Consider the following 21,583-nt stretch of genomic DNA (forward strand, 5'->3'; position numbering starts at 1 on the left):
AGGGTTCTTTATCTCTTCTTTTCCTCTATTTTTTTCCGCTTTTCTGTTTTCTATAAGATGTACTCTTCTCCAGTGCTCCCATCGGAGCTCGTCTGCATATGCAATTGTGGTTTCAGTAGATACTAACCACGTCTATTAGACACTGCATTTATATACATTTGTGTAACATCCTCATATTCTCATGACATAATGTTTTCTGTTCTGTTTTGTCTTCTTGTTTGAAAACTCAATAAAAATTATTACATTAAAAAAAAATTGGCCAGATCAGGTTTATTGTAAATTAGGCTTACGGTGGCCATACCATTGCACAGGAACAAGATTTTTTGGGTTTAGAGGAAATTTGCTCAGGTTGGACATCTTAGGGGGTTATTCACTGTTGAGCCGTAGCTTCGGCTGATCCTTCGGCTCTCTTCAGCCCGCTCCACTGAACCGAAGGGCTGCTGTACGGGCTATTCACAATAGCCCGTACAGCAGCCGAAGGCGGCCGAACGGCTCAGCCGAGCCGAAGGCATATGCGTCGGCTTGACTGAACCGAAGTCACAGCCAAAGTGGGGAGAATGGCCTGCCGAAGGCCGGCAGTTCGCCCCGCAAATGACAGCTGGGCAGAGCCATCCGTGATCTCATGACTCGCTCCGCCCAGTTGTACTGAAAAATCAGCATCCCCAAATGACCTGGGGACAATGATCTGTCATTAAACAATAACAACTGGGCGGAGCCGGCAGTGATGTCACGTCCGTCTTTGCCCAGTTGTTATAACATTGGCTGCTCGGTACCTCGGAGGTCCCGAGCAGAATAGCCGAGCTGATTGCTGCTCGGCCACATTCGGCTATTCACTTACTGCCGGTCGGCCCCTATGAGAATAGGGGTGAACGGGAGTGGGTGAGTCGCCAGAGCTTCGGCTCTTTGGCAGAGCATGTTCGGCTGACCGAAGGCAGCTGATGTATGGCTGATTTCAGCCAATGTACGGCTAAAATCAGCCGTACTGAGCCGGAGTGAATAGCCGAACGCCGATCGGCTGCCTTCCGCAGCTTTGTGAATAGCCCCCTCAGTGTAGCAATATTCACTAGCTTTACCAAGAGTAGAACATAGGCGAGGTTGCTGCATGAATTCTGAGTAACTGCATAGTCTAAGAACGTGTTATTACTTTCCCTACACTAATACATCAGGAGTGGCTGGCTCTCAAGAGAATGTGCATCACTTTACACATCTTTTGGACGGTAAAACAAAATCCTGTATACTGTTCCAACTGTGAATTAAAATATTTGCTCAGCTGCCCTTTAACCCCTCCTGCTTCTGTTGCTCTTAAGTGTATGCCATCCCCATGTGCCACTGGTCCAAATATTTAATTTACAGAAAATCTCTTACTGATCATTTTGCCAAGCCTGACTCCTGCTTAAAGACCGGCGTTCCTCTCTGCAACATAACTCAGAGTGATTCTGTTCAGCCTGTGGATCGTTCATATTAATTATCTGGCCATTGTATTTCTGGCCCAAGCTCCTTGCCAGAAAAAGTACATCATGTATCCCAGTGCGGTGATTAAACATGAGTGAAAGTTGGGAATGTTAGGGCCGGGGAAGGGAGAGAAGCCTGGATAGCTACATAATAGCTCTGTATGCTTTTAATGAACTCCTCTTCAGTTGCAGCGAGGGGGTTAACCCCCTTGGCCATGAGTTTAGGCCCCAGGCGCAGGTTCATCTTGTGTTCAGACCTTTGCTGGCAGCCCCTCTTGCTGCTGCTGTGGAGTTGAAGTCTGATCAGATTCTGGGTGATTTGTGGACGTGCTCGCCGAACACTGCTTGGCTGCTGTTGAAGTTTTATCTTCTGCAGATTTTATACTTTGAGCAGCCTAGAAATAAATACATTTACTGTTCTCTCCCCCTGTGTGGGGGCAGCCTTATATTTCATACATTTCTGGGAAGTTATCTCAATTTCTTAAAAAACATAGTCAAAATTATTGTTAAGTGGCCTATTTATGAAAGTTGAACTATGATATTTTATCGTTTTATAAACGTTGACATTTGATAATTTACCTTTTTATAAAAAAATGAATGTGATATTGTACCTTTTTTTATAACAGTTAAAATGCGATATTTGACCTATTAAAAAAATGGATAGTTTACTTTTTTATAAAAAAAATTAAATTTGATATTTTATGTTTTTATAAAAGTTGGTATCTGATATTTTACCTATTTATAAAAGATTAAATGTGATATTTTACCTTTTTATAAAAATTTAATTTTGATGTTTTACCTTTTTGTAAAAAAAAATATTTTCGTATTTTACCTTTTTAATAAGGTTAAAATGTGAAAGTTTATCTTTTTTTTAATAAAAGTTGAAGTATAATTTACCATTTTCTAAAAGTTTTAACATTATACTTTACCTTTTTGAAAATGTGATATTTTACCTTTTTTTTTAAAACTTGCATGGTGCATTGTTAATGTTTTTGTATTTCAATTATGACAGTAGCCAGGTTTGTAAAATTGCCAATAAATTCAATAGATAGTTCGTTTTTTTTCCCACCAAACATTTTAAAGAGGATTTTTACCACACGATATCTGGCATAGTTTACATTCTAGGATGGTGATGGTATTTTTTGTGTGTGTGTTTTTGCTGTGGTCAAAGAGGTGTACCTTTTATCTGCGATTGCCGCACGGATGTCACTCCATTGAGATCAATGGGGCCGCGTGGCAATAGCTGCCTGCATTGTGCAGGACTGCGCGATCCCGGATCGCGTAGGTCTACACCGGGCCTTACTGAACTGCAGCAGGGAAAAATGTGGTCTGCTCCTTTGCCAGATGGGGCTGTGCAGAGTGGCAGAACTGTATAACTCTTAGGACTGGACGGCCAGAAATGCAAATCTTGGCTGGTAAAAATCGCTCCCTTATATGTATTTCATATGTACATTTAGCTGTTTGCCTGGAGTTCAGTTTTAAAACAGAAATACGTTCCGTAAACTCACCACCACATCAGAGATGTGAGATCCCTCACCGGTGCATCCATTTTCATAATTTCCAGTCTTCATCTTCAGCCATTTTTATTTGCTGCTCCCGGATGACCTAACTCCTACCCATGCACATGGATTTATTTATCCCAGCATCATGGCATGCTGATAATGTACACATGTGTGGCTTATGCAGTGCATTATATTAGAAGAGTTGGAGAGTGATTGACACAGGAGTCTCATTGTTAATGCAGGCCCTGGGAATGATGGAAAGGTGTAGTGCTTATGCAGGTATCTTACATCTAGTGAATGAGGGCTTTTAGAGACAACAACCTCTGGTGTCTGCGTTTATTGTATTCTTACCTTCAGTTATAATTGGGTATCTCTGAATTTCTGTAAAGTTGGGTATTATTTTGAGGAAGCAAAGGGAAAAAGTAAAAACTTGCTGGAGGTAGGGATATTGGGCAGAAGAGACGTGAAGCTTTTTCTGCCGAAAAGTCGTCTTCTCTCCTCCAGCAATTTTTTTTCTTCTGTGTACACTGTATGGTGCATGTGCCGTACAGTATGCACACTCAGCCCATTCACAGTATCTCTGGGCCGGGTGCAGAGCCATATTAATATAGCGGCTACTGGAGCACCAGCTCCATGACCACCACTGAAAATAGGCCCGGGCATACCAAGGCGATCCAGGACGGTTGAACTGAACACAATCAGGCACCAGTGTTCTATAATTTTTCTGGACCTCATAAAAATGCTGGACTGCGTCAGTTCCAGTGACACGGTCTCAGCTGTTGGAGGCGTGCTAGGCTCAACGTGCATGCACCCTTGTTTTATAATTTTTCTCAGCCCAAAACATTTCTCCACCGCGTCACTTCTGCTGTGGCTTGTTAAAGATGTCACCAGCACACCATAGTGAAGTGAAAAACACATCTGTCTATTGACGCTTCATGTCAAAACAAATAACGTTACTTGTTTGACATGAAGCATCAATAAACAGACGTGTTCTTCACTTCAATATGGTGTGCTGGTGACATCTTTAGCAAGTTTCAGTACAAGTTTCATCCGCAGTCATTTCGAGCACCCACGCAGACAGGGATACCCGGTAAGGAGTGCAGCAGGATTCTGGAATAAAACTTCTGGTGTGGCCACATCATCCGAATGAGCTGATGGAAGTGGTCAAGCAATATTACAGGCCACGCATCGGGGGGTGTTGGAGATCCTTTTGCTGAAAACCAGGGCCAGCCCAAGGTGAAATGTTATGGGTCGAGAAAAATTATTGAGCAAGGGCGCATGTGCGTTGAGCCTAACACGCCTCCAACAGCATTCATATGAGGTCCAGAAAAATTATAGCTCACCAGAGGCTCTCTAATCGAGCAGGGATCCAAGTGAGGAGCAAGCAGCCGCCTAATTAGAGAGCCTTCTCTGTTGCTTCCTGTCCAACCGACCGACAGCACCAAACCTATGATGCTCTTAATCTGGCCCTGGCCAGATGCCATGAAGGATGAAACTCCTGTATGTATGCACAGGAGTTATATTATCAGTGGCAACCCAATGGCTGAAGAGAACTTCTGAGAACCTGGAATTTCCAACAGCAGAAATGGCAGCAGTGGGGACAGTGCTGAGGGCCGAAGATCGATCGGACAGTGCCAGACAGGGGAACATTTTAAGATAAGTGTGCCCTAATGTGCAAGTATTCTGTGCCAATGTTCCAGTGGTGGACAACAGTGTAGAAGAGCATTTCCATTACTTTGAAAATATTTCCTCTTACTTCCTGCTGTGAAGGGATATCTCTCCAAGGGGACACAGATTGAAAACAATAACTGGACCGAAGTTTTTTACCATTTCATATTCTATCCAAAATGAAAAGTTCAGTTTTGGCGTTAATGTACTTTTAATTTTGTATAGTTCTAATTATAATTGTTCAGCTATCTATTGAGCAACGCTTATATCATCCTATAGACATGATTAGGCCAATAAAAGCAGGAAGAGATGGAAATCCAGCCTAGAAACTCAGATTTGTAGAATAATGATCTCCTGCATTCACATGTGGCCAGTTAAACGTGCCATCCCGGATATCTCTTTCAATTGTAATTTGAGGTTTTTGGCACTTTCATTAAAATAAACCATTTTTATAGCATGAATATGATTATAGAAATTGCTGCCAATCAACAGCTATAAATATCTTAAAGTTCCAATTCATTATCTTCTTCATGGCGGTCTAGATGTTTTATGGCTATTGTTTTTGGCCTTCGCTGCTTGTGAATATGCACCTTTTAGCTTTGCCGTAACCTCCTTGTTTTCAAATTGGCTGCAGTATCTTGGACGCGGCAATGTCTAAAATGTTGAATTTGACAATGGTAGCTGACAAACGCTTGCTTTCCAATAGATGCAGTTTTGGAAGCTGTGTGTACTCCACATGCATTCAGTTCTTTGAAGGGCCTTCAAGTGGAGATCTTGTGTTTGACACAAAGACATATTACTCTTCCTCTGCATGGACAGTGAGATGGGCTGTGCCAGCAACATGTGAAACTGCTTTTCACATTAGCCTTGGTTGGACGAGGAACAGAATCTACACATTAGTCATCTTAATTCATTTTATTTGGCTTTCTAAAGCTCTCTCAAGTCCAAGAACAACACATGCCAGTTTAGCACACAGAGGGAGAGACAGGATGTCGTTTTTAACCTAAACATGATATGATGTTTTAAAATCTGATGTCTGCAGTTACAAATTTATGTTCTACAAGATGCCTTCTCCATATAAATATAGACATGTCTGTTGTTACGTATTTAAGCTCAAATGTTTCCCTTCTGCTTCTTCCGACACATTGAGATCTTCAGTATATTTTAATTGTTTGAAAAATGGTGATGTTTAAAAAAGCATTAATACTACTGCCACTGTAAGAACTTTATTATTTAAAAGTAAGATTTAAAAGGGAAGTCTTCTCTTTAAAATTATTTTTTTTTTTTCATTTGGTATGATTGTTTTAATTATAAAAGTTTAGTTATAAAAGTAGACCTAAAGCCACAAAACAATGCTGCTTTTTCATATTGGACTTTTTTCTTGTTTAAAATAAAGCACCCAATCACTCCAAGTTAATAATCAATATGCAGGTTTTATAATTAAGCCTGTACTGTTTATCAGAAAATTGTAATGGGTTCCTATAAAAGGTAAACTGTCGGAGAGTCCTTTAGACTAATGGGGCGCCAAAATGACATTTTTAAAACACGAAAATAAAAATATTTTCTAACCTCTCCAAATTATTTTCAAAATTTTATTTTTATTTATTTTTATTTATATAAAGTGTGTATATATATATATATATATAGTGAATTTAACAGCTAATCTAATGCAAGGACGTTCCTTTATGATATTTGTAGCATGACAGGGTTGCTTTCCTTTCTGTTGCTGTTCCTGTGAGCTGTACAGGAAGTATCAAAAATCCTGGCAGTATCCCTGATATCCCAGTAGATGTACACTCTTCCTGGGTCAGCTCACATTTGGCTTCCAAAAATAAGCTTGTGCATCTAAAGCAATGACATGGACATCATATATGCAAAAGTTTAAAACTATTTCCTCCAGTACACTTCCTGTGTGCACTGTTTTCAGACACTCTATAGGCTGCATGTGATCGGCAGATATGATGGTTTGGACTGCTGCCTTTGAATTAAGCAGGTATGCAGAGTCACATAACATTCATCTAGTTTTTATTCTCATTCTCAGAAGGGCACTTACTAATTTGCCCAAGCTCCTTGAAATGGGTTCCATATCTGCAAGGGCATGTGTATCTATTCGGTGTTAATAACTTGCTTGTGATACATTATGTAACCCATTAGTGTCAGTCTCCAACATGTTACTGTCTTCTTGACAGTGGCTATAGTTAATATGGAGGTATCACCTGTTTGCATGAGGCCTGTAGCAGTGAGCTATGTATTTCTTATTGCTCTGCTTAAACTGAATTGTTACTGGAGGGTCAGATTAGAACTCATTGAAGCACAGTTGTGGCATGAGCAGCAGCCCGCCTCGGGTCATTCCTGCCTCTGGAGAGTTACAGGCCAGTCACTTGAAATTCATTATAGGGTTTTGCAAAACATTATTGCCGCAAGATCCTACTCCTCTGAGAATCTGTGCCTGCTCTGGCTATTCTGTACATCTTCACTGTCCTCCCATAAAATAACATCTTTGAGCTCTTTCATATTCCACCGTTTCATGTTAATGGCTCAGCAATAAACCATGATAATAGCTACTTATAAAAGCAACATTTCTCTTCTTAAAGTGGTGCTGTGGATGTACGATTAAAAGTATAGTTTGCTGTAATTTACAGCCACATTTCTTTTTTTCACGTCCTGCATTGGTCAGCTACAGTAAGGATTCATTTTTAAAGGAGAATTCTGCTCAGGGTACAAATAGTCAATAAATGTATAATATCAAGAAATATGCATTTAGTATATGTATACGCAATCATTTTTTTTCTTTCTTATGAGTTCAATGTCTACACTGAAGTTCCCATTGTGTCTGTACTGCTCGCAGTCAGTGGCATAGGTGGATGTGGGTGTGGCTACTGTTGAATTGCTTGGTCATGCCACATTAGAAGTTGTACTGGATGATTTATGGTTCTGAACTGATGCAGTGACATAGGTAGAGTGGTAAAGCTCAATCACTGTGTGTTAACACGGGTTTTAAAGCATTTACTCATGGATGATAGAAACTCTTGTTCGTTGCTGCATTGTGCTACTATCACAACAGTTGCCACATGTCTTGGCATTAGTTATTCAAGGGTAGTGTGGTACACCAATGTGTCACATACCTTGGTGGAGTTGATAATGAGTCAACTTGGTGGATATGATGAGGGCAGCCTCCCTTGCTTCTTCAGTCCCAGAGCCCACGGATGGCAGAACAGGTGCACAGGAACACAGAGTGAGATGAGTGCCAGAAGATGTCACTGTTACAGGGAAGGTCAGTATCTGTGATCTCACAGTATCTGTGAGACAGGAAGCAGGCAGAAGAGAGGAACACCGGAGAGCAGAGTTCCATAGGAGCCATAGTCGACTACAAGTCAGGTCATCAACGGGTGGGCAGAGAAGTGCCAGTTGACAGACAGGAGCAAATTCAGGAGACGACCGGGGCACATGCACAGGCGCTCGCACTGGAACTCTGGCTCTGGCTTTCAGACACAATATTAAAGCTGACACACAGACATTGGTGTGTCATGCTACTTGCTCAGAGATTATGAGTGATAGCTTAGTGTTGAGTAATTGTAAAGCAACATAGGCGCGGGCCTAATGCAGCAAGATTTTTGGGAGATGGAAGGGGGATGCACTGTATTAAAACATATTCATTATGATTGTAAGGGGCCAGGGCTTAATATAGGGGCTTGGTCTTTCACTATAAGATTTGTTCTCATTCATGTGGATGCAGTAAAGTGCAGAATTAACTTTCATTATGGCTTGCTGTTTCACCACAATTTTGTGCATTATCTTACATTTTCAGTTCACGTTTTATGTTAGTTGATGTGCATTGATGATGTAATGCATTTGAAAATAACAATAGGAAAAAGGCATTCAAACATAAGATTGGTGCACATTCAAAGGAGAACTATGGGGTCAGTGTTTTTCCCCATAGTTCTCCTTAGGGTAACGGTAGGACACAAACTAGCGCCCTCCCGTTACCCTAAGCTCAGTATACCGTGAGCTACAGCTCGCGGTATACTGAGACGCCGGAGCGGATCCCGACGTAGATGACGGGATCCGCCCAGCTGCGTGAGTGACAGCTGGCTCTGCCTATCTAGAGGCAGAGCCAGCTGTACCCGCCCCCTCCCCCGTCCGTTCCGCCAGTCAGCGCTGGCAGATCAGAGCGGGGAGAGGGGAATCCAGCCCCTCCCCCTGTCACGGCAGAGAGCCGTGACAGGATCGAGAGGCGAGCGAACCCGGTATGTGTTCGCTCACCTCCCGATCTACTGAGCCGACCTGTGACAGTCTCATTGTCACAGGTCGGCTAGAACTATGAGGTGAGTGAAAAGCACTCACCTCATAGTTCTCCTTTAAATATGCAAAATGATGTAGTTTTGTTTGTAAATGTTTGGTACAACTTTTTAAAACTCTGAACTGCCCTTTATAGATGTTTTTAAGTATACCTGTCACAGGTAAATGATAAAGGCTTTTTTTGTCCCTATTTACACAAAGGGAGGGGTTAGAGGGTGAGTGGAGAATGTGATTGGAGAAGGATTATAATTTGTATGGGGATGGGTGACGATGATAATATTGAGGAAGTTAAAAAGGTTTTAATTGAGGATGCAATCTAAAAAGGTTTTTCTATTATTAATCTTCTTTGAAGTGTTTTATAAAGGTATTAAAATAAGAGAGAGAAACATAAGCATAATGTAAAAATAAGCAAAAATAATAAAGAGATGTTAAACGAAAAATGATAAAGGCTGCAGTTGCTGACTACAATGTTTTTCTTAAAGGAGAACTATGAGGTGAGTGCTTTTTACTCACCTCATAGTTCTAGCCGACCTGTGACAATGAGACTGTCACAGGTCGGCTCAGTAGATCGGGAGGTGAGCGAACACATACTGGCGTTCGCTCACCTCTCGATCCTGTCACGGCTCTGTGCTGTGACAGGGGAGGGGCTGGATTCCCCGCTCCGATCCGGCAGCGCTGACTGGCGGAACGGATGGGGGAGGGGGCGGGTACAGCTGGCTCTGCCTCTATATAGGCAGAGCCAGCTGTCAGTCACGCAGCTGGGCGGATCCCGGCACAATTGTTGGGATCCGCTTCAGCTGCGGCATCTCCGTAAACAACTAGCATTTTGAGAAGGAAGCCAGCAAGTACTTCTCTTAAGGCAAGTGTACTTTCAAGCCCCAATTAAAATGACAGAAATAGGTATGCACTCAGACATTGTACTAATAACCTTTATTTTCATACCTGCGTCGAGCATTTAAATATGACTGTGAAGTCCAGTAGGCACCAGAGTAGGACCCAGTGTGCTCAGTTATCAGCAGACAGTAACAGTCTTTTCTCACTGCAATGCAGGTATCAGTGAGCATTCTTGTGCTTAGGGGTGTGGCTGTTACTCTGCTATGTCAACAGAGAGCACCGAAGTGAGAGGGAGGGAAGCAGCATTTACACTAAGGGAGAAGGGTATACTAAACCATTTGAAGCTAAAATAAGCAAAAATAAGCTATGAATCAACAGAAACATTTAAGGGGTACAGGATTAAAACATAGAAAAATCAAAGTTTCTGTGGTATGCCTCGTGCATTAAACAAAGAAAAATCCACCAATATGAATTGGTGCTTAAAGGAAACCTGTAATAAAATAAATAAATAGAAAACCAAAGGTCGCTCCCACACTCTGGTGCCCAAACTTACTGTTAGAGCTAAAAGTCCTGCCAAAATCGGGGTACCTCTGGGTAAGGGGACTCGTAATATGCTCTGTGCCTCTGCACAATGCAGGTTTAAGTGGCCAGTTTTTAGACCTGAGCACTGTCAGGTGGTTGAATATGCCATTCATGTTGTTAGTTGCTGGTGACATTATGGGACTGGTGGCTGAGAAATAGGGTTTCGGTGCTAAAGGTAAGTTTAAGCAATCAAGGTTGGCTAGCATTCAGTGATGGGGTGTTTTTTTTCAGATTAACCTAAAGAGACCTTTAAGAATTGTATTTATCGCTTTGTGTACCTGTATTTCTATCTATCTATATCAGAGATCTAATCAGGTGTATTCTATAAGGAAAGGGCCATTATAACATAATCTTATGCACAATTACACCAACGTGCCGTGTACACGAGTTACAACATATTTATTTAAAAAAAAATTACCAGCTCTGCTTTTTGCCGCTGCGGTCTAGCTAATAGAAACCTGCATTCCATTACAGCTTAATTCTCGAAATGATATTGTATTATAGTTGGCAGCTCTACGCTAATTAGGAGAAAATAAAAGCAAAATGTTCTTCGGCAGACTAAAAATGAAACTGTTAAAATTAATACTTGCCTTGTTCAACACATTTTGTGCTCACATGAACGCCGCGTTCATTACTCCGTTTTAGTCGAAACATCTGCACTCCCCAGAAGCTAGGGGTGATTACTGTGCTATTCAGTTGTGAAAAAAGTAATCTGTTAATCTTTCTTTAAAAACTCTCCAGCATATTTGCTGCGAGGAGAAGGCGGGGATGAAATGTTTATTTATATTTTCCGGTTTGTTGGAGAAAATGATACAGTTCGAGATACGAGCACTGCTGGATGTCTCTCTAATGCATATTGTGTGGTATTCTATGGATCTGTATTTTATCATAAAGGCAAATATAGAATCCAGTTAACCATATTGTTGAACTTTGTATTCACCATACAGGCAAACTAAGCATGGCTTCACTAAAGCAATATTTACAACTAAGATGGTAACGTAATATAACCCCAGTGCGTTTCCAGAAAGATACATTTTATGCAGAAATCTAAATGGGTAGATACCTCGTGCCCAACCTGCGGTCCAAGCTTACTCAAGGACAATGTAGAAAAATAATAATTAAACTGGTTTCTACTAGATACATTATTTAGTTTCTTTCTTTCACAATGACCTACTATTTCTGTTTTAGTCCGTTCTTTTTTTCTATTTTCATATTTATTTCTCTGATCTTTTTTAAAGCCCCACTCTGGGCACCAGAACAAAAAAATAGCCTTGCAGTAGGACCTCACCAAACTGGCAGATTCATGGCAGAAATATGCTCATTCAAGGGTGATTCCACTTTTCCAGGTGAATTTGGCAAAATTATATTTATTGTGCCCCCTCCCCCTGCTGTTCTTACCTGCAACAAATGCACACCACACACAATAGCGCAGCCCTGTGGTCAGTATTTTAAATACCGCTTGCAAATTCATTCATGAGCATTCATTGCTCAGCGCCATCACCTGAGAAGCGGTTATGACATTGCTGACCAATTAGTGCTTGCCATTTGCAAGTATTATTTAAAATACCGAGCGCAGGGCTGCGCTGCTGTGTACTGTGTACGACCATACACTGGCAGTCACAGAGGGGAAGGAGCGTTCGTTGACAGGTAAGAGCAGCATGGAGAGGGCAGATTGGTAGGGGTAATTCTGTTTTCCCAAATTTGACTGCGGTCCAGAGGTAGAGGAATAAGTTGTAATACTTACATTACTCCCCACTCCAACACATTTCCTCCCCGCTATGTGACCAGTTCCTCAAAGCTTTTTCTCTTTGAAGCTGCGGCCATCATTTGCACTCTGATGTTATCACATACAATGCAGGACCAATAATCCTAAATTGTACATGAGGACTGCAAGGGCCTACAAACAACTTGGAGCTTTGGACAGAAGACCTGCTGGAGCGAGGAATAAGGCAAGTATTACAGCTTATTAATCTTCCCCTAGACTTAATGAGCTGAATTGTAAAGGGTGTAATGGATTCGGCGTCTTGCGTTCCACCCTGGAGCACAACCCGACGTGTTCCATAGCGAGACGCGCGGCTTGCGTTCCACAGTGGAACGCAACGGCCGTCAGACGCGGGCAGACCCTGTCCAATCAAGGCGGCTCTATTTATACAGGGGAAGAGCATAACAGCGGCGTTCCACTAAACAAGTGTGCGCCCTGCTATCTCCCCTGGGACGAACCTACAAACCATCAGCCGACGGAGGGAACCTCTCCCCTACAGCCTTGTTCTGGGATCTACCCGTGGAAGGTTCTTTCTTCACAATACCGCAAGTACCCCTTGTCAGTGTGCTCTGGCATTAGAGACTGCTACCATTACGTTTACCAGCTGCATGTAGTGATTGTTACATTACTGCTATTAGGAAAGCCTGCTTTGCCATCACTGCTGTGTATACTGTGCTCATAACGGGGAGGTACCTATAACTGCTGTATTAACTGCTCGCACATACTGCTATCAACCTCATACTGGTATTCCATGTACTGCTTCATGTGGCGTGTGCTGCATTCCTACCATTACCAATTACACTTGTATGATATCAAGAAACACTTTTGTGCTAAATACAATTTTAGTTAGAACCGGTGATAAATGATGCTGGTAGCTTCAAAACTCTCCGTTTTATGATTGAGAGTGGCACTGAAGCTCCGACTGATTTCACCCATTACAAAATTCAATCAACTAGGAGACGTGCTCCAGTTGATGCAACCCGACTCTGCAGTTGAGATCCTTACAGAGCAATTAGGCGCATTACAAAGGGGCTGTAATGACTAGTGGTCTAATGCAACATATACCCAGACTCATGCAACATATACCCAGACTCTGACAGTCTGTCTGCATGTCCCAGTCAACTTCAACCACTCCTGTAACATGTCTACAGTCTCTGACCCAGTGTTTCTCAACCTTTTTTCCATCATGGAACCTTTTAAAAGTATGCAAAACCTCAAGGCCTCCCAGTCTAAAATGTAAAAACATAAATGTCAAAAATGACGTTTAATTTCCTCCCCACACACACACACAAAATCAATACCAAACCCTTATCCTAGACGGGGCTCTGGTATGTATTTTATGATGTTATGGGGGACCCCAGACAAAAAAAGAAAAGTTGACTTGGAGTTTTTCCTAGAGAGCCCTTTTCACATCAGAGTCCCCCCTTTAAAATTGAAAAAGCACCCCTGACAAAGCCAGAAGGCACTCTAGAGTGCTACAGCACCCTGCTTAATAAAGACTGCTCTTAACCTCTGCTGTAGTATGTTCAGTGTATTTGTTCGTTACAAACACACATGTAAGGCATACTTCACTTGGTGCAAAGAAACAAGCTTTTCCCCCAGGAAACGGTCCTTGAGATGAATCCTCACCTTTTTACAATCAGGCCTGGATCAACAAATGTCCCTGAGTACCATCAAGGGCCAAATCTTAGCACATGCAATTTTGTTACAAAGGCTGCTAGTCTCCAATTCTTTGTTTAAAACCTTTTATTAGTGGGTCCCTCATGAAGCACTCCCTGTACATTTACCTGTGACTCCATGAGGCCTGCATTTGGTTCTCTCAGTACCTCAAAACACATCTTTTGAACCTATTAGTGATAGTCCTCCTTCCATTTAAGGTTTCTTTCCTTGTCACCATCAATTCTGCGAGGCATGTGTCTGAGCTGGTGTCACATACCTTGGTATGAGCCTGAATTGATGAGGAAGGCCTCCCCTTGCAGCTCCCATTTGAGTACCCCTGGAGATGAAACAGAAGGTCTGCAGAAGGAGAGAGGCACGAGTGCCTGAAGCTGATGCTGTACACGGTAGGGTAGATATTGCAGAGATCTGGACCCTGAATGTGGTAGAAGAAGCTGACCATCAGGTGAGGATGCCAGCAGTGAGTGGGTAGCACCAGGATTGGCAGAGGGAGCAGAATCAGAGACAGGCCGGATCAGTAGCTTGCAAGCAGGTGAAGTACAAAGACAAGAAGCAGGGCAATGCCAGAAGGCAGGCCGGGGTCAGCAACGTGTGAGCAGAGCGCTACAACATTTGAAATGCAGAAGAATGGTCAGTGGGTAAGCTGGGGTCAGAAGGCAGGAAGCCACAGCAGGATCAAGAAACAAGCCGGGTCAAATACAGATTCGGGAGCAGAGTCAGACAATAGCATGGAACAGCTGAAGATCTCTCAGCAAGGTGCAACTGCAACAAGCAACCTTAAATACCCCGTTTGGCGCCACTGGTAGGAATGTGTGTGTGTGCATGTCAGCACGTGCGTGCTGTGACTTACGGATGCGCGCTTTGGCACGTTTATGTGCATATGCATGTGCAATATTGGTACCGTAACACTTTCTTCATGCATTAATACGTGCAGAAGCTGCACTATGGATATTGACTGACATTCCCTGACAGCTGGCAGCTTTGTCCTGTAAAGAACCATTTTTGGTGTTATACAAGGATAAGGTGTTTAAAGCCTAAAGCCTCCTTCTGTTCTAAGGTGGTTTTGGCTTTTCACCTCAAACAGAACATTGTTCTTATATGTCCCTGTCTGACTCCAGTGCATCATAAGGAGACCTCCCTTCATTGTCTTGATGTAGTGCTTACTGAGCTTGTCTATCTCAAAGCCACTGCTTCTGTTCGAAAGGCTGACTTTCTCTTTGTCATTCCTGATGGTCCCCATAAAGTGGAACCAGCTTCTTGCTTCACCATTTCTAGGTTACTCAGACATAACATCATCCAAGCTTAAAGTCTTAAGAATCGGGTTCCACACTTTCCTATAAAAGAGCACACTACTAGATCTGTAAGCGCTTCTTGGGCTTTTTGGCATAAAGCAACTGTTTCCAGATCTGCAAGACTTCCGCCTATAAACTGCAGCTATAGAAATCAGAGAAGACTTGTTTAAAAGGTAATTTAATGCTTGTAGATAATGTAAAACTATTTGTATGTCCAAAGCCTGGCCACATGTTAAGTTTAAGATCATCATATTCAATTATTTATTTAAAAAGAACTTTTCGAAAAGCTAACTTGATCCTCTTAAAGGCATACTGGTTTCTGATGGAAACTGATGTTAGTAAAACATTTACCTCTGTCTGTTTATCACAGGACTCCACTGGTTGAGGTAATTGCTTGACATAAGTGCAGATTGTCTTCAGATGGACAACTTACTTATCACGCAAGAAAATACAGTTCCTCCAATATCGGCATTTAAAGCCATTCCTCGTGCTGGGGCCCTCAAGCGCTTTAATTAAGCCGATCTCTTCGTCACTTTCGTAAGAACGTCAAAGATTTTTGCTCATCAATCCATAAAGTCTTTGACTAAGCAATTAACTTTTTATCCAACTTCTGAAATAACACGGTCATTTAAATCTGCAGCTGCCAACAAAATCGTTAGAAAGTAATACATTTTAGACTTTGTTTTGCTGATAGTAATCTGCATTTTTATTTTTATTATTATTATTATATTTTTTTCAAGTGGCAGTTTTCTTTCCTAATGCCTGTTTTTTGCCATGTCACGTTAACAATTTTGCAGCCCCCAAAAATCCCTTCTGTATTGTTGTCGTAATTCCTAATCGCTTTAGTGGATTTTCATAGACTAACTGAAAATATTTGATAAGTACATTAAATGGCGTAATTATACATTTTTGTCTTTCTCGACTTAATAGGGAACATATGGCTTCTTCATCAATCTTGCAAACCGCACTTAATTTTTGAATGCTTTGATTTGGAGTAGTGTACAATACACAACAATGGATGGGTCCCTCGAGGGTGCACGAGAAACAGCCAGAGTTTACTCAGTCATTTTAAACCAATCCAGTTAACCCAGTTAATTCAACAGTAAATTTTCTACATGTCTATGCGGTAGCAAATCTAAGAGAGATCCAAGGGTATACTGCTGTCTTTATACACCTGCCTCAGCAATGACTGTTTAACGCAAAGGATTGTTGCAACTCAGCATTCCAGAAACTAGGCTTTGCAGAGTATTGTTTTGTGCTTTTGAATGCCTTGCTTAGGAATATTGGTCCAAGTGTATTTGTTTAAAGGGAAAGCTTACTCTATTTTTAAAGAGTATGTATTTTAAGTTATTATTGCATTGTTTAACTTAAAGTGTATTTCCACTTTTGTAGCCAATTTAGGATAATACTTACTTATATTTGTCACATGTTCCCATTGATAAAGCATAACTTGGAAAAATATATTTTAAAATGTCTGCTTACCTTTTCATTTGGTTAAAAATTCTAACTAGTTTTCTCTTTCTATGTAAATTTAACAAGGGCTGGGGAATTATGTTTGCCATGATTAACCCTGTATGTGCTGGTAGGTCTTATTATCAGTTGTAAATTATATATGTGCACACTGTCTGTCCTAAAAAAAAAGGGTTCCATTGTATGTAAATGCATTTTTAAAAAACTGCCTCTCGGTCTGTTCCTAATTGCACATTGCAATCTATTATAAAAAAGAGAAGATGCTTATAGAGTCCTATGTATATGTACAACAGCAAAACGTTTCCAGGCACACTCACCAGCCAGCATGCAAAAAACCTGTCTAAGCACTAAGGTTAAAAGCAGAGGTTTAGATACACGTCTTCTGCAGAAAATGTGAAAGACGCACAGCCACGTCAAGGCACCTCCATATAGTGCGGTCCTAACTCTAAACTATGAGAGTCTCCATCTTGGAGCACATGGGGCAAAAGATTAAATTGGGTGCAGGTTTGTCAGAAGGAAGCCCAACCTCACTTAAAGGCACAGGCATGCACAAGGGACCCCGCACATCACAATGGCAGCTGAGACCCCCCCCCATGCGTCACTGCACCAAATCAATGAAGCAAAACAAATGGCACCCACACTCATCAATTTGTTACCAGCTTTACAGCAAGGTGCACACACGAGGGCTTCAAACAGTAAAACAGCAAAAAGTTTTCAGGCACACTCACCAGCCAGCATGCAAATGCATGGATAAGTACAACCCCAATTCCAAAGAGTTGGGACGTTGTGTACAGTCTACATAAAAGCAGAATGCTATGATTTGCAAATCTCATAAACTCATATTTTATTCACAATAGAAAACATATATGTTTAAACTGAGAAAATGTACTATTGTACTCTGCCTATCTAAAGGCAGTGGCAGCTGTCCTTTCCCACTCCCCCGTTTGTTCCTCCACTCAACGCTGGAGGATCGGAGAGGGAAAGTCAGGAGAGATCACAGGGGCAGAGATCGGGAAGTGAGCAAATCGCTGCATGTTTCTGCTCACTTCCCGATCGATAGAGCCAACCTGTGACAGCTTCTTTGTCACACACCGGCTCTAACTATGAGGATGAGTGGAAATCACTCACCTCATAGTTCTCCTTTAAGGACTGCCCACCACTGGAGAAGATCTGAAGAACACCCCTCATGTGAAAGGCCTGACAACATCTTAAAAAGATGATGCCACTGCTGTGCTGCTCATTGTTCTCCTTGTTGCAAAAGAAAATGTACTCAAGGACATACAGTGCAAGGATCTCCCAGATTCTGCTATATTTATTCTGTGAATCTGAGCTTACTCCATCTTTCCTGCTGCTTCTGGAATATTTCTCCACCAGTCATTAGCCCACCAATCATCAGGTGGACAGCTCTGATATAAGGAAGCCTGCTTAAGGATAAAGATGTCCTGCTTCTACTAAGATGGCCCCCTAAAATGGTTCTCCACACTGTGTCTCCACATAGAGACACAGTGTGGAACAAGGCATGGAAAATCAGTAATGGGGGAAAAGATCAGCTGCAGAGTATATCAAGATTTACTTTCTTTACTATTGTAAAATTACCTCAAATACATGCTCATGTTAAATACATTATACTTTCCCTTCAGAGAAAATTGTGTTTTTTTTCTTATCTCTGTATGCTGTATATGGCTCATAAATATGACCAATATCTTTATGTATATATTTTCATAGTGAACACATTTGTATTGTAATGTATAGCTTTGCATTTCATTTACATTATTTATACTATATTTTGATTTTGTATTTTTTCCTGCAATTTTTCCTTTTTTTAAGTTTGTATTTCTTATCTCTGATTTTTTTCAATCTTTCTAAAAGTTAAAGAATCCAAAATCTAATACTAGTTTAGAAGACACTCCCCTTTATGTACATAAAGTACTTATGCGCACTGCCTGATGAATAAACCTGGTTCTTTTAACATAAAAAGTAAAAATTGAGAAAAACACATTTCGAATTAATGTCTAAGATTTATAGGCTGTTTTTTTTTTCCCATCCAGGATTTGAAACAGCTCGATCATTGTCTCTCCATGGTGCACAGGTTATCATGGCATGCAGAAACCTCCAAAAAGCCAACGAAGCCAAGAGGCAGATATTAGACGAATGGGTAAGTCAAAATATTTAAAATCTTTTTTTTTTTTCCAAATCAAAAGACATTTAATTAGTTTGACATTATAACTGTGTATGTATGAGTGCAGATTCAAGCTGAAATGGATAGCAGCTGAAATGGCCACTGTGGGTTCCACGGTCAAAGATATCTAGAACTTACAGCTGTTTTCCTATGGTGGCTTCTTTCATCAAGTTCAGTGCAGTCTAAGGGGTCAGTTTCAAATTACGAACAGGGTCCTTTATCCTGGGAATATTAGTGTTGCGGATGTGTGCCAAAATGAACGTTCTTTAGTTGTTTTTTCTCTACAAGGCAATGTATTCATTTTTTTTTCATGGAATGCTGCATTATGCCCACTAGATGGCTCTGAGGAGCATAGGAAATAAAAACTTAAAGGAGAACTATGAGGTGAGTGATTTACACTCATCCTCATAGTTAGAGCCGACGTGTGACAAAGAAACTGTGACATGTCGACTCTATAGATCGGGAAGTGAGCGAACACATACCGCCACTCGCTCACTTCCCAATCATCTTTCTGCAGAGAGCAGTGACTGTCAGTGATTCCCCCCCTCCCCTCTCCGATCCTCCAGCACTGACTGGAGGAACGGACAGGGAGGGGGAAAGCACAGCTGGCTCTGCCTCTAGATAAACAGAGCCCACTGTCAATCAGCCAGCTGGGTGGATTTCGACAGTATTATCGGGATCTGTCCCGGTTGCAGCGCTCTCAGTATATAGCAGGCAATAGCCTGCTATATACTGAGCTTTGAGTTACGGGAGGACGTTAGTATATGTCCTCCCATGACCCTAAAGAGAACTATGGGATAAAAAGGTTACCCCCATAGCTCTTTTAATTCCTATGTTCCCGGCGCGCAGTCTAGTGCCCATAATGTTATGTTACAGAAAGATGTTAAAAAAAATTGCACTTGTAAGGAAAATAACTAAAGAACTTTCGTTTTGGCACAAATTCGGGGAGACCGCAGTCAATACTTGTGACTAGTCCTTTGCTTTTGCCTTTTTGCGAGCTTCCAGAGTTTATTTCCTATTTAAACAGCTGAAAACACAATTGAAACACATATATGTTTGTTTTTCTTGTTGAAAGATTTGCATTATTGTTCAGCCAGTCTTGTGATTCACAAACCCCTGCTGTACTGCACAACCTGGAACATCACTTTTCTAAATCCTGGTTTTCCTCATTTCTCTGTTCACTAAACAGAGGCAGAGGTGATGATACTGAATCATTGTTCATGTATTAAACTGTAAATGCAGAAGCTACACAAAAAGCCAAGAAATAAGAGTCACTTGCCTTAGGGCCAATTCACATCAGACGCTGTGCTAATCACACAGCGTTTGGTGTGCAGTGCCTGTCACTGTGCCAAAGTGCTAATCCCAGCACTTTGTTTGTTAGAACTTTATTGAAATGTCACAAGTGACATTTCCTTCAGTCCTATGGGCACAACAGGGTGCGAGGAGCTTGTACCGCGTTGCATCCCGCTGCATTGAAAAAAGCAACCTACTGCAACACTTTGGTGTAAATGGGCATCATACGTGAAAAGGCAAATTGCTTCGTCTTGCATTGGGACTGCGCTGGAAACAACGGGCAGCGCAATTCCAACGCAGATGGTGCGAAATGGCCCTTAGTCCCTGTTCACATCGCCAGCATTTGTAGCGCGTATTTGTCAGCATAGAAAGGCTCCGCACAAGTCTTTAAGTAAGGCCTCTTTTTGGGGAGATCAGCACAATGTGACCCTTTTTCCTATTCCTAATCTCACTGATCTGCCTTAAAAAGAAGTTCATGTACTTTTTTCCAGCGACCGGCTTTTTTTCTCAGCGAGAAGCTATGCTGAGACGTGAACGGGGGCTATTGAAATCAATAGGATTTCTTGTTTCCTCTTCTCCGGTGCGGACAAATACGAGCTACAAACACCTGTGGTGTGAACGAGGACTTACTGTGTTGTGTGTCAGATTCTTGAATGACAAGTCTGCCTGAGCAGAGCTACACATCCCTTGGCAGGTACAACAGTAAACCCCTATACAGTATATTTCAACTGCCTCGGTGTTTGCCTGCACTTCAGCTAACAATAATCCTACATTCCCAGCAGAGAAAGAATCAGACAGCCTTTTAGATGCCATGATCTGTGGCAAGTTGCATCCAAGCAGGTCACGCTTAAATCTTGGAAAAATTCTAGCAGAGGTTCATCAATAAGTGGGAGCAGATTGTGTCTATAAGTACTTTTCAAATCCTTGTCATTTGTCACTTCTAAAAGAATAATTTCTCTTTTTTTGGGGTTTTTGTAAGAAAAACAATTTAATGTGTCCACCAACCAACGGAGAAAAAGCCTTGACTGTATTTCCGTAATGGCTTGGTTGTTGTTTATTGAGAGGGCCTAATTAACTTTGATTATTGTGGTAATATTATGGCACTTTGACAGTCCCTCAGATTTCCAAGACTGTGAAAATAAACAAATGAAATGCAGGTGCTGGAGCAGAAAGAATAAGTTATTACTGAACTTTGATTACTTGAGCTATATAGCCAGGAGAGAATTTGTTGATTAATTACAGGATGTCTGAAATTTACATTGCATTCTATGCACAGACAAAAAAAAATAGCATTAACCTTCAGTCCATTTCTTAGAAAGACGGATTCAATGTAGAAAATAACATTTCTTGTATTGACTGTAGTATCGTTTTCAAGGAGGCTTTTAAGCTAAATCACAATAGTGCTGCACAACCCAGGTTCTCTTACCTACTGCTGGTTTGTCACTAAAACAGAAAAGGTCTCCAATTTCTTCTACAGCTCCAAATTAAGTATTGTAACACCAAATAGGTGATTGTGTACAGTCAGGGGAATATCCAGTGAATTGGGTTTGTACATTTTCTTAATTCATGATGTG

At 41.4% G+C, this 21,583-nt stretch overlaps 1 protein-coding gene across 1 annotated transcript in view; it reads left to right on the plus strand.

The window, feature by feature from the left end:
* Nucleotides 1-21,583, plus strand: part of WWOX (WW domain containing oxidoreductase) — an 811,799-nt gene that overhangs the window by 26,681 nt on the left and 763,535 nt on the right. The window contains exon 5 of the mRNA XM_018555739.1: nucleotides 18,586-18,692. Within this exon, the coding sequence (XP_018411241.1) occupies nucleotides 18,586-18,692 (107 nt within the window). The remainder of the gene's footprint in view (nucleotides 1-18,585; nucleotides 18,693-21,583) is intronic.

This window comes from Nanorana parkeri, unplaced genomic scaffold, assembly GCF_000935625.1.
Source record: "Nanorana parkeri isolate BGI_ZX_2015 unplaced genomic scaffold, ASM93562v1 scaffold211, whole genome shotgun sequence".
Classification (NCBI taxonomy): Eukaryota; Metazoa; Chordata; class Amphibia; order Anura; family Dicroglossidae; genus Nanorana; species Nanorana parkeri.